Here is a 13,340-nt window from a genome sequence, read left to right on the forward strand (position 1 = left end):
ATTCGCTGGCTCGCTTCTTCGTGTACCTGGTTTACTTGAATCCGTCTTTATTTTACCCGCGGCCGCACGTCTCTCCTTTATATTGTGTTGCTCCGTCTCACTCAGGTTGTAATGCCTTTTGCCCATGTACTCGACACAATACTCGGCCCATTATTCCCAATGGCCAATTGTATATACTTCGACCCTTGTGAGTATCCAACAACTCTTCTTCCAACTACTCGACGTCTACTTTATCACAGTATTCTGTCTCTCAATTAATTATTCTCTAATTGATCTGGAAAACGAAAAATAACATTTATGTCTTTACTATCATTTAGTTTTATACACCACACAGAAAAAACAGATATCTTGAGTCAAGAAAATATTTTTGAAGACAAACGTTTTCGGGAACCAAGTCAAGATTTTCTTGAGAAAAGAGAATTCGTCTTGGTTGGAGAAGATTTCTACTTTATCTGAGAAAATTTAGGTCTCCAAAAAAATTTTCTTGAATCAAGAATATTTACCTTCAGTCGAGAATTTTTTTTTGTGTGCAGGGTTTTATAAGCTCCATTTATAGTTGAAAGATTAACAACAACAACAGAAATTTTAATTTTTTTATGACAAGTTCTCATATCAGTAATCAAATTATTTATAAATTCAAATAATTTTTTTTTCCAACAAAAATTTTTAAAAAATTTTTGTATTGGCGGGCATTTTTAAAAAAATTTATATGGATATTAAATAAACAATATTTTGTATTTTGTTTCTCTCTTTGTTTATTTTTTTTCTCACTTTCCCGTTCATATTTAAAGTAGTATTATATTGAGACAAACGGGAAAGGGAGAAATGAGAGTCGCGCGCGCGCTCTCGTTGCCCGCGAATGCGCTTCAGTTGCAGATAGACCGCCGAGCTGTGCATTTCGCCCGTTCACGACCACGTGTTGACACCCACGTGGTGTATCTGTAAACACGAACAAAGTTATTAGTCAAATTTATCAGTAAGTCCATGACACAAACACAAAAAAAAGTCTTATCAATACTAATAGTAATAAAAAAAAACTTAAAAAAATAATAAATACGTGTGTTAAATAACCAGTGAGTCACTTTGGCGACTAGTGTTACCCAACGGATTTTATTTAAAGTGGAGAACAAAAAATCCATCAACCTGGAGCCGACTTGTCAGAAACGGTATTTAAAATTACCAATTTAAATTTAAAAAAAATATAAAGTAGAGTAAAAAGTAGCGATTGTAGTTAGTGAATGAGTGATTGAGGAAATTAATATGAACAATAAGTAAATTAAACGAGTTGTCTGACGGTTATTGACAAATGTGCAATTATAATAAACTTTAACACTGTACATGACTTGGTAAGCCGTTTAATAATCAATAATCGCACGTGTAATCAATAAATCATTAACTCATCTATTGAAACTCCTTTTTATTCTTCTTCTATTCTCGTATTTATTTTCTTCATATATATATTATTTTTTTTGTTGCTTTATTATGCCACAACTACTTGATCTTCTTCTTTGATCACGATCCTCATAAATTTATTTATAATCCTCTCTCAACTTGCCGGGATTATCGCACGTATCTTTAATTGACAGAGAGTAGCAAATTATTAGCTCGTATAATTAGAGAAACTGTACGTGTTTAACAACAGATTTATCGTCTATTAACTCATCTTACTCAATTATTATCCTCTAAATAATTACATCAAATTATCGGTTATTAACCCGTTTTTTTATGTTTATGTTTTTTTATTTTTTTTTCAATAAGACTTTTAGTGGACTTGTTTTTTTGACGTTCAAAATTAAATGATCTTTTTAATTTTTATCGTGACCCAATCACGTTGCATTAAATTTAATACAACTCAATAAAACAAAAATAATTTAATACTTTCACACGTTTCTCTGCATTAATCCGTGACGATGAATTTCGCAAATGTCTCGCCTCTGTCTCTGGTAAATAATAATATTTAAGTATGGATCTGTGACATTGAGTGAATTCGAAGATAATAAATAAATAAAAATTTTTATTAAAAAAATTTCAAATTACCTCAGGTACAATAGAAAATATCCCAAGGCAATAAAAATATATTTTTACTATTGCTTGTTGTTTTATTGTTATATCGATATATATTTATATTTGTAATAGTCTATATACATCTGTAATAGCCGAGTAGAAAATTGCTTTGCCTTTAAAAAAATATAAAAAATTAATTTACGTTTTTTTCATAAATTTTTTTATTATGCAGAAAATTAATTTCCTTCTTTACGTAAAATTTATAAATATTTAAATTATCTTCAGAACTTTGTATCGTAAAATATTTTTCATTTACATTTTACTTGTAACGAAGTCTTTAAATAAAAACTGAAAAATAATTACAAAATATAAAAAAATATATATAATAGTAATTTTTTTTTTTTATAAATGCGTTAGGCCAACGGGAGAATTTAAATAGAAAGAAAGAGGTAAAGGGAAAGAGGAAAAAGGGGGTAGAAGGATATGGAAGAGGGAACTTTGTTCCTCGGTGCCCACAGGGCCCAGGGAGACTTTGTTGAACCAAGGGCAGATGCGGGACGTAGGGGACGGTTTCACCCCCAGGGGTTTTACCCCAGGCGCGGACGAGCTTCGTGCTCGCAGTTGCCGTAATTAGAACAGATCGCTCGAAGCTACACCGCCTAAGGCCGACGAGTCTCCGCTGAATCAAAATTATTCATGAAACATGCTCCCGGACATATTTTCCGACAAATATTTCGTTTCATTTTACCATCATGATCTTTACTTGACTCACTAAAAAAAAAATTTAAAAAGAAAATACAAATTTCATTTCAAATAAATCGATTGTTAATTTCACTGTAAAAAATTCGTCAAGTGAACGCGGATTAAACCCGGGGTAAAATTCACTCCGAATTTGAAACTCGGGTTCAAAGTTTAATTATCTCCTATAGGGAGTTTATTTTAAAATTCAAACTCCGAATCGGAGTGAATGCGAATTTCCATAAAATCCCGATCACTCCGAATTCACTCCCGACTTTTTACAGTTTCGTACATAAAAGTCTTAACATGTTTTATTATTCTGGCATTTTTTTTAGTCATTAATAAAAATAATTGTAGGTGAAGAAATTTAAAGCGAACGTAATTAAAAATATTTTTCTCAATATTTTAATGGATACAAATAAATATATACATATATATTTATTATTGAATGAATGCTAGTACTAAAGGCGTAAAATATAGATGGTTAAATTGACAGAGAGTTACCGTCTGGTGAATAAGTGGGTAAGTAAGTGTAGAGGGAATGGACTGAGAATGAAATGGAGCAAGACATGCATTGGCGCGTGTCGGGAGTGCCCTCGTCCACATCTAAGATATAGGAGTCTGGCGTTACTTCTCTCGGTACCGTGCAATCAGAAATTATAAATAAAAATTTAAAAGAGAAAATAAAGAGTAAGACGTTAACTGAGCGAGATACTTTACCAGTAAGAAAGAGAGAGTAGTATAAATTGCATATGTACATACGTACTATTCAGGCATAGATAGTAAAAATATATGTACAAACTCGCTTAGTTATGTCTTGTTACTTTAACTTTGCGTATTTCTCGCAGCAACACTCTTAGGGTATGCAAAAAGTACCGCTGGCAACTAGAGAGATTTACGCCGCTTTCGTTGCTGTACATATACATGTACATATAAATATAAATATATACATACTTGTAATACTTATATACGTATCCTATAGGATACAAGAAACAAGACGACGGGCTTGCATAGGTCACGCGTTACGAATTTCACAGTGGAATGCAGGATTTGCTTAATGATATACGTCCCGAGGATATTGAAATAGGAGGCGAGTGAATGCCCACGTTGTTGTGTTTCCCCTCCTTTCCCTCTCTATACTCTTCTTTTTATTATCCTTTTAAATCATACTCTTACTTTACTCGTCTATTTTTTTCTTGCACTAATTTCTTGCCTTCGCCTCTTAAGTCCGCTAAAAAATCCATCAAGATAATTGTCGGACATGAATAAATTAAATACATATTTTACTTAACCAAAACATTATTATTAATATATATAAATATATTAAGTATATATTTACATGGGTTTAAAAAATTTTTTCCATTATAGCCAATATGTAATTTACTCCTTCATTTATGTTTAAATATTCTCGTTTGCGTTATTCTTGAAAACAATTCTACCGCGACTCCGTTATTATTTACCAAGACAACAGCTTTGGTTATCCCTCTTAAAACTTTAGTATTATTCTCTCATTGGCAAATCACCGCGGGAGATGTGCGTTAGTATAAATAAATAAATATATATATATATGAATACATGTAAGTCGGTTTGAGTTTGCAGAATATAGAAGTTGGTGGTAGTAAAGCTGTAGTATATATACATTTATGCGGACGACGATGAGAAGAGTCACTTCTTCTCTCGAGATGGTCAGTCGAGTTGAGTACGTGGGGGTGGAGGTGAAGGCGGTAAAACCACAACCAAGACCACAACAGCCTCCATACAACAGTACCACCGCATAATGCCTGAGGCTTAAAACCACGAGAGTCCAGGTCCAGGTAGACGCTCCAATGTTGCCTGGGGCAACGACAACTTCCAGGCGATATTCTACTCTACTCTTTTATCTCATATTTCTCTATACACTATTCTTCCTCTTCTCTTGTCTTCTATTCTACTACTATATACCACTTTAACCTCTTGACTATTCATATATATACGAATCCACATCATATTTACCCGTGGACATATATCATATTTGTCTGGGAATGAAAAACTGTGGGGACATAATTTAAAAATTAAAAATCTTCTGTGGTCCTGAAATGCAAATTTGGTAATTAAATATTACGTGGATTTATAATTCAAAAATAGTTGCGGCTGTCTGAGATGTCTTTAAATAAAATAAATAATAATATTTAAGTTAACATACTGAGGATTGGTTACGCCACTGTTATGTTGACTCTTTACTCGCGATCTTACTCGTAGGCGGATGAACACACTCTCATATTATATCGTATTCTCTCGGCGGGCAGTAAATAAAAGTCGTTCGAATCGTAAATCCGCGTATATGCCTTCGTATATCTCAGGCTTTAAGCAGACTCATGTATCGTTATTTTTTTACCTGAAATAAGCGTAAATTAAACTATAAAGTTTCATTTTTAAACGCGATAATCCATGAATGATTAAGTTAATAAAATTTTATTTAAATATAACAGACTAATATATTCTGGCTTATAAATTTTATTGAGATAAATACTAATTCATATTTTTTAAATTCTTATTGAATATAAAATATAATACATAAGTATGTGAGAATTACGTATAAATATTTAGATGTTATGATAAAATTTACTTTACAATCTTCAGGAATTTAATATACATTGAAATAAATTAATAATAATTATATGATGGAGAATATTAATAATTAAGGTATTTAATTTATGAATAAATTATGTTACAGACGGAAATGTGAGGCTGATGGAAAGGAGGCAAAGGCCGAACTGGCGGTGCAACGCAATATGTTTCCTAGCGCACAAATTAAAATGAGGTACTTTCGAATAGTATGAACTTTGGTCTAGAAATTTTCTTCTTATCATTCGTTTTTTTATTAAACGTAATTTAAATTATTCACCTGAATAAATAATATTTAATATTTCATAAATTTTTTGACATTTAGGCCATTCTCAGACAGTGCCCGCCACTTTTTAAAAATTTTCAGTGACTCAACTGTCATAAGCGAATCAAAATTTTATCAATTAATTAAAAAAAAGGACAAATTTCGTTTAACTCCTGATTGATATCAACTGTAAGAATTTTTTTTTAATTTATATCTCGGCGAAATTACGACTTAGTTGTCCTTTTTTTAATTTTTTTCAATTAATTGATCAAATTTTGATTCACTTATGACAAGAGTCATTGAAAATTTTTAAAAAGTGGCGGGCACTAACTGAGAATGTCCTTAATCTGACAGTTTAATTATTAACTCGCCTAATTGCCGTAAAAATTAATTAATCAATCAATCAATTAAATATCGACGTAAAAATTTCAAATAATTAATTAGAGAAAAAAAAACATTTTCAGACAGTGCCCGCCACTTTTTGAAAATTTTCAATGACTCAACTGAAGTAAACGAATCAAAATTTTATCGATTAATTAAATAAAAATTAAACCATTAATTAAAAAAAGAACAATTTCGCTGAGATAGATTAAAAAAAAAATTACTTACAGTTGACATCAATTGGAAGTTAAAAGAAAATTTTTGAATAAATTTTAGCCTACAAACTTTAAAAATTCAAATTATAAAATTGACATAACGATTTTACTGAAATTTATTTTCCAAATTTCGTTTAACTCCTAATTGATATCAACTGTAATTAATTTAAAAAAAAATTTATATCTCAGCGAATTTGTCCTTTTTTCAATTAATGCTTTAATTTTTTTTAATTAATTGATCGAATATTGATTCGTTAATGACAGTTGAGTCATTGAAAATTTTTAAAAAGTGGCGGGCACTGACTGAGAATGTCCTTAATCTGACAGTTTAATTACTAACCCGCCTGATTGCCGTAAAAATTAATTAATTAATCAATCAATCAATTAAATATCGACGTAAAAATTTCAAATAATTAATTAGACAAAAAATCTAAATAAATAATATTCTGTCTCGGGTATTTTAATTCTCAACTGACTGTAAAAGCAATTGAACGTCAATCTAATTGACAACCTAATATTGAAAGTATATTTGTCAGATTGCTGTCGCCAAGCAGTTCGCCAGCAACGTCGCCCACGATGTCTAATTCATCGTCACCGACACCACCAACACCAGTAGCACCAGCATACAATACTAAAATGCCAGGTATACCCTGTGTTGCAGCAGCATCTAGATACACAGCACCAGTTCACATCGACGTCGGCGGAACCATATACACATCATCGTTGGAAACGCTTACAAAGTGAGTTCACTTCCTGTAAATAAAATAATTAATTAAAACTTTTGATTGGAACTTCGGTAGCTGAAAATAAAATTCAACATATGGATTTTATTTTAAAATCGAAAGCTTCAATCATACTTCAGTCTATTAACTAACAGCGTGCAGTGTCTGGTAGTTTCACACACACACACACTGAAGCTCTTGAATAAATAATATAAATATAAATATATATATATATATATATATATATATATATATATATATATATATATATATATATATATATATATATATATATATTCAGACGACACGACGCGAATAGATCTTGATGAAGAACCAGCTCTCCCACTTGGATCATTCCACGCTTGGTTGCACCTTCCTCCCTCATTACGTGTCGTTGACCTCATTATCATTTTGTCCCAAGTCCTCTCATGTGCATATTAAGATCAACTGGATATATACTTACTATTTATTGATATACATATATATATAAACATACAAGATCATTAGAATTAAAACGATTTATCATAAATATCTTTTAGACATCAGAGTCTCCCAGCTGATGTACTGGCTCTCTGTACCTTGACTACTTATATGATAGCATTATAAGTATTATAACTTGTAAGTATCCAATCAAACTAAAGTGGATTAACGGTCACAGGATTTAACGACATCCACTGTCAGGATTTCTGTAATCCCCTTCCCCAGCGAGGCATGACGGCTGCACTCGATCCTAATAAAATTCTAAAACTCGGTCCGTTCGAGCTGAGGGTATAACTTTCAAGCGAATTTGTACATACGCACTATTGAGACCGGCCAGCAAGCTTACAATATAAATATAAATATATATGTACAAGTTTTACTGGACATACGCATATTTCAGAGCCTTCGTGAGAACCTTCATTAACGTCAGTTAAGAATTTTTACAGTATGCAGACAGTCAACTTTAGAATGCATACATAAAACCCTGGCGACACAATCGAGTGTTGCACAATAAAATAGTTAATGTAAGTTAATATAAGTAATGCAATATAACCAACCAACCAAACGACTCTTTGAGTCAGTCGATGTTACCTTGCTCTCTAATTTACGTCGGCTTCGCTGCTCTGCGTCGACTCTTCATTCTCTTGGTCTTTGTCTCCATCTCTGTCTCTTATAAAAAATATATATACTATATACTACATATATATAAAGAGATACACATACATTAATACGAAAGCAGAGCGGATTGTGAGTGATGTGAGCCGATCGTTTAGCGTTTTCCCATAGCGCAGTAAGCAAGAACGGATTTGACCCGGGTTGGGACCTCAGCCAGGAATGCCCTGAGGTAATCACGGCTCACGTCCTCCGCCCCCGGTCTCGTTTATTCTTCTCATCTCTCATCCTTTTCTTCTCATTCGAATTTTTATTTTTTTTACTGTGGCATCGTCTTGCTTTGGAACCACTTGGTCTATCCCTCGAGCCTCCGTCAGCCCCCTCCCATTTCCATCAGGATCTTCGACTCATGTCGATGCACTAAATAAAAAAAAATACTTTTTAAATAATTTGTACAAAAGAAACAAGAGGTAATGCATGTAGTGATGGCATCCAAAACTCACAGAGTACATATGTATATAAGTATCTTAGTTACCCCGCGGTATTTCCAAGTCGAACGTCTCGGGGCTAGCGCGATCGTCATTATTATACGTTATCAAGAAGGAAGAAGGTATGGGAATCAGCCTCAGGCCACGGATAGGTGGATACATACCCCTTTCGCCTCTACCACCTCTGCGATGCCTCACAGCCTCCTTTCCAACCATTTCTCTCCCCCACAACCACTATTACTATACCTACATATATATATATGCCTCTACCACCCCCGCTATTCTCTCTGTCAGATCTTTCTCTCTTTACCTGGTGTACTGTCTGCATATATGAGTATCTGTGTGTCTACTTCTCCATTCGTCTGATGCCGTAACGCACTCACGTTATAACAATTCGTTGCTGGTGAATCCTCGGTTCTATTATATGCAAAATGCCGTCCGCGACCTTGCTCAAGCCCGCGGGCATTTTGCCTGGGAATTTCGGGATAAATTTTCGGCGCCAATTATACTCCGCATTATATTTTTAATTTGTTTTATTTTCTTTGTCATATTTCTCTAAGAAGTTTAATGATGAAAAAATATATAAATAACATCAGATACTTACAAATAAGACATACTTTTATATATATGTTTTTTAAATATTTTCTCCCAAGTTGATTCGTTCCGCCAGCTTTCACAAAAATAATAGAGTTTCGATAAAGTAAAACGTTATCACGATTATCCACGGATAATAATAATAATTTAGTCGTTCACCGGAAGTAGGTGCGTACCTCAGTGGTCAGAGTAAGTTCATCTCAGTTCATCGGAGAAAATAAATATATAATAATAATAATAATAATAATAACAAAATAAGTACATATGGCAAAGTACGCTCGGGGATATATTCAAACCCCGCGGGTCTGAGCGCGTGTCCCTATTTCGAGAATGCAATAAGAGACTGCGCTTGAGGCTCCAGCAGCGTTAATTAAGGTAAGAGAAGGTCGTCGAGACGGTTTCATGGAGAAACATCTGCGTCTGCATGAGCCTCGGGCTTGTAGGGCTTACAGCAGGTGCCGATACACTTTTGGTCATCTCACCTGCTTCCTTCCAATGGCATCTCTGGTTTCATTTTTTATTTCCTCGCCACACAGCATTTATAACAAACAATATATTTATAATAAACAAATAAATTGTAAATTATATCGGTTTAAATACTTAACTGTTACAGGTATCCTGAGTCGAGACTCGCCAAGTTATTTAACGGTAGCATTCCCATTATGCTTGATTCTTTAAAACAACACTACTTCATTGACCGCGATGGAGGCATGTTTCGGCATATACTTAATTTTATGAGAAATTCACGGTTACTTATACCTGAAAATTTCGCTGACTTGGATTTACTTCTCGAGGAGGCGCGATACTTTGATATTGCGCGTAAGTATTTTTACTTTTATGTTCATACGCTGTACTGAAAAACCGGTAAAATTTAAAAATTTCAGTACATAAAATTATAAAATTATTGATGCAAATCTTATATTTTTTGAATAATTAATTTAAAGAATGACAGTAAAATTAATTTTTCTTGGAATTTTTTTTTTTTTAATTAAAAATTTAACGGAAATTTATGGTGTGCCGTCTACTGATCCCAACAATTTTATACCACGATAAGTGATCCCTACAAATTGATCCCACCAACATCTGATCCCATCGACGTTCAGTTGAAAATGATGATAAGGAAAGTTACGAAAATCTTGATCAAACTGATAAATTAGAAGATCAGTTTTCAGTTGGACCAGTTGTCAGTTGGATCAATTGTCGTGTGATCACTTGTCTGGGATCAGTTGTCATGGAACCAAAAAATGATTTTTTGGCGCTAAAAATTTTGACTCACCCCAAGAAATTTTTTGCATATGAATTAAAAAGAAAGTTTTCAATTCATAATTCAAAATTTTTCTTGCGCCAGGAAATTCTTTTTTTCTGTACAAAAAAAAAAAATAATAAAATGTTTTGTTTGGTAGCCATGTGCCGACAAATAGAACAATTAAAAAAAGAGCGTATAAAAAATGGTACAACAATCCAGTCATCAAGTCCACTGTCAACATTAATAGGAAGAGATGGCAGAGTAACACCGCCAAGTAGAGATACTGATAAAAGATCAACGCCGTCTTTTGAATGTCTGGCTCTGCACGTGAGCCCAGACCTAGGAGAGCGCGTAATGCTGTCAGGTGGACGGGCGCTGGTAGATGAAGTCTTTCCGGAGACAACCCAGGCAGTAATTGATGCACGTTCTGGTGTCGCATGGCATCAACAAGACACACGTCACGTCATACGTTTTCCTCTCAACGGCTACTGCAAACTTAACTCCGTTCAGGCGATCACGAGGCTGCTCAACGCGGGTTTCAGAGTCGTCGCGAGCAACGGCGGCGGTGTCGAGAGCCAGCAGTTCTCCGAGTATTTATTTGTACGACAAGGCATCAACACTTGACAGCCTACGTCTCTGTTAAATATTGTCGATAAATCCCATAATTGAGCTGCTACTCTAAAGAAATTGTTAAATTATTGTAAAACATCCAACTCGGGCTCTCTAATCTTTTTTCCCATCTCTTTTTATCTCTATTTGTTACGTTATACTTAACATGTACCTAATGTATTTATATACTATTATAATTATATGTAAATATTATTAATTAAATAACATTTAAAACTTTGATGTATGGCAACACAAAGTGTTAGCTTTGATGTTTTTTGGGTAACAGATGAAAATAAAATGTTTATTACTTTAAATTTATAATTAATTTTGCTGATTATCAATTAAACTATTTTATATAATTAATTATTTAAATTTAAAATAATATAACAATTTAAATTTCATTAGTTTGATATTTTATGTCATGTCAAATGTAATTTTAAAATTATTTAATTGACGCTCAGTCTGTTACTGACATAAAAAAAAAGAAATATTAATTATCGAAGTATAGTATGAATATTAAATTTCTATATTATTTAAATCGAATGTCAATATTTGACATCCGGTTGAAAATAATTTTTTCATATACGCAAACTTTGAAGCGGTTGAAAAAAAAGTACGTAAATGTATATCTGTATGAAATAATAAAATAAAAATAGGTAAATAAATAAATATAAAAAATAGGTGAGGTGTGAGTGTAGCCGGGTTACGTTGACTGGGTTGATAACGTAACCACAGGAATAAGGGATAAAGCGAACAAATGTTAACGCTCAAGGGTAAGTTACCATGGTTACTGTGAACTCAATATCCGCGTTGCCGGAGGATTATGTTTGCCTCGAGCATTAATCCCTCGCCGCGCAAAACCCACCAACCGAAGCGCCTAGCTGATTATATTCCATTTCTGTATACCGCCTAGAGGGAATCAGCTTCCAGCCTTTGGTCTTCAATACCACCTCTCGACACACGTGCTATCGCCTGTGGCAATCACCTTCAAGACTATTAGAAAATTTTATAACTGCCAAAAAACAACATCTCATATAATATAAATATATATAATATATACATATATAATAGGGATGTGCGAATTGGGTTCGAATTAAATAAGGTAAGAGATCTAGTACCCAATCAGGGAACTAGTACCCGATCACTCATGCATATATAGATTAGGGTGGCGCAAAAAAACCGACTATTTTTTTTTTTCGATCTCGCATGAAAATTCGTTGGTTTACGATGTTTTAAGAAGCCTCTCAAAAAATCAGCTCGATACAAAATTTTTAAGAGGTCGCTCACGAATATCAATAATAATCGAAATTCGGATTTTTATTTCTAAATTTTTTTCTTTCTCGTGGCAGCAATAGTTTATATTTGTGAAATCATGACTACGCTGAGAATTTCAACCCAAAATTTAAATATTTAAACCTCGCTCAAGAATGGAGTGATCGGGTACTAGGTCTCTTACTTTATAAGTATTCGAATCGAATGATTCGAAAATTTTTTAATTATTCGACTTTATCGAATTATTCGTCAACTTTACACTAAAAAATTGGAAGTGAACTCGGAGTGATTACGGATTTTATCTAAATCTGAATTCGGAGTTCCGTAGTTTTAAAAAAAAACCACTCGGCATAAAGAGTAAATAGGGAGATTTTTTTTTCAGCGGAGGGATTTCGGAGTCGTCTGGATTTTATTTAAATCTGCATTTTCTCCGATTCGGAGTTTTAATATTAGAATAAACTCCTTTTCGAAGTGTATTTAACTCCACGGAGATCAAATGAATAAATAGTCATCCACTCCGAATTTACTCCGCTAATTTTTTAGTGTAGAATTATCGAAAAATTTTTGAATTATTTGTAACTTCAAATTTCTCGATTCAAATCAAGAAAATTCTAATCAGTTTTCAAATATTCAATTTCAATTTAATGGAGTGCTTAATTTTTAAAGTACAGTAAGAGACCCAGTACCCGATCACTCATGCAATTGTATATTTATATTTACTAGATTTTACTAAATATATCTATACAAATACACAGAGTGATTGGATATTAGTTCCCTGATCGGGTACTAGGTCTTTTACCGTAACCAAAAATTATTTTTTTGTAGATTCGTGTCTCAGCTCTATTTATACCTCTAACAAAAATTTTAAATATTGGAAAAAAAATTACAATTTTAAGTCATTCCAAAAAAAATTTATCAATAATTTGAAAACTTGCAAAATGTTCGATGCTAATAATTCGTAAGTTAAAACTATTCGCACAACTCTAATATATATCACCACAAATATACCCTCGTTAAAAATCATCCTGCAACAAAAAATAAAAAAAAGTTATCCACTACTTGAGAATAATAAACCTGGGTTAGTAACTCTTTATTTTCTTTTTTTTAGAT

At 33.0% G+C, this 13,340-nt stretch overlaps 1 protein-coding gene and 1 long non-coding RNA gene across 8 annotated transcripts; one reads left to right on the forward strand and one right to left on the reverse strand.

Annotated features, from left to right (window-relative positions):
* Nucleotides 1-852: 852 nt before the first annotated feature.
* LOC130672602 (BTB/POZ domain-containing protein Tiwaz) lies at nt 853-11,280 on the forward strand. Of its 6 annotated transcripts, none has more exons than XM_057477228.1 (5): nt 853-1,166; nt 5,456-5,542; nt 6,732-6,947; nt 9,717-9,922; nt 10,507-11,280. In XM_057477228.1, exons 2-5 carry the CDS (start codon nt 5,514-5,516, stop codon nt 10,971-10,973), a joined length of 918 nt encoding a protein of 305 aa, XP_057333211.1. In that variant the 5' UTR covers nt 853-1,166; nt 5,456-5,513; the 3' UTR covers nt 10,974-11,280. The 6 variants fall into 6 exon arrangements, with proteins under 6 accessions (XP_057333211.1, XP_057333213.1, XP_057333212.1 ...); XM_057477230.1 differs by having other exon boundaries at nt 6,744-6,947; XM_057477229.1 differs by lacking the exon at nt 853-1,166 and adding an exon at nt 1,188-1,346.
* On the reverse strand, nt 4,599-8,334 carry LOC130672605 (uncharacterized). Of its 2 annotated transcripts, none has more exons than XR_008990744.1 (4): nt 8,133-8,334; nt 6,857-6,960; nt 4,925-5,116; nt 4,599-4,812 (listed from the first exon to the last, which is right to left on the reverse strand). It is a non-coding gene; the product is annotated as an uncharacterized LOC130672605 (long non-coding RNA). The 2 variants fall into 2 exon arrangements; XR_008990745.1 differs by having other exon boundaries at nt 6,719-6,960.
* Nucleotides 11,281-13,340: the final 2,060 nt, after the last annotated feature.

The sequence above is a fragment of the Microplitis mediator genome, chromosome 8 (assembly GCF_029852145.1).
Source record: "Microplitis mediator isolate UGA2020A chromosome 8, iyMicMedi2.1, whole genome shotgun sequence".
NCBI classification, from domain to species: Eukaryota; Metazoa; Arthropoda; class Insecta; order Hymenoptera; family Braconidae; genus Microplitis; species Microplitis mediator.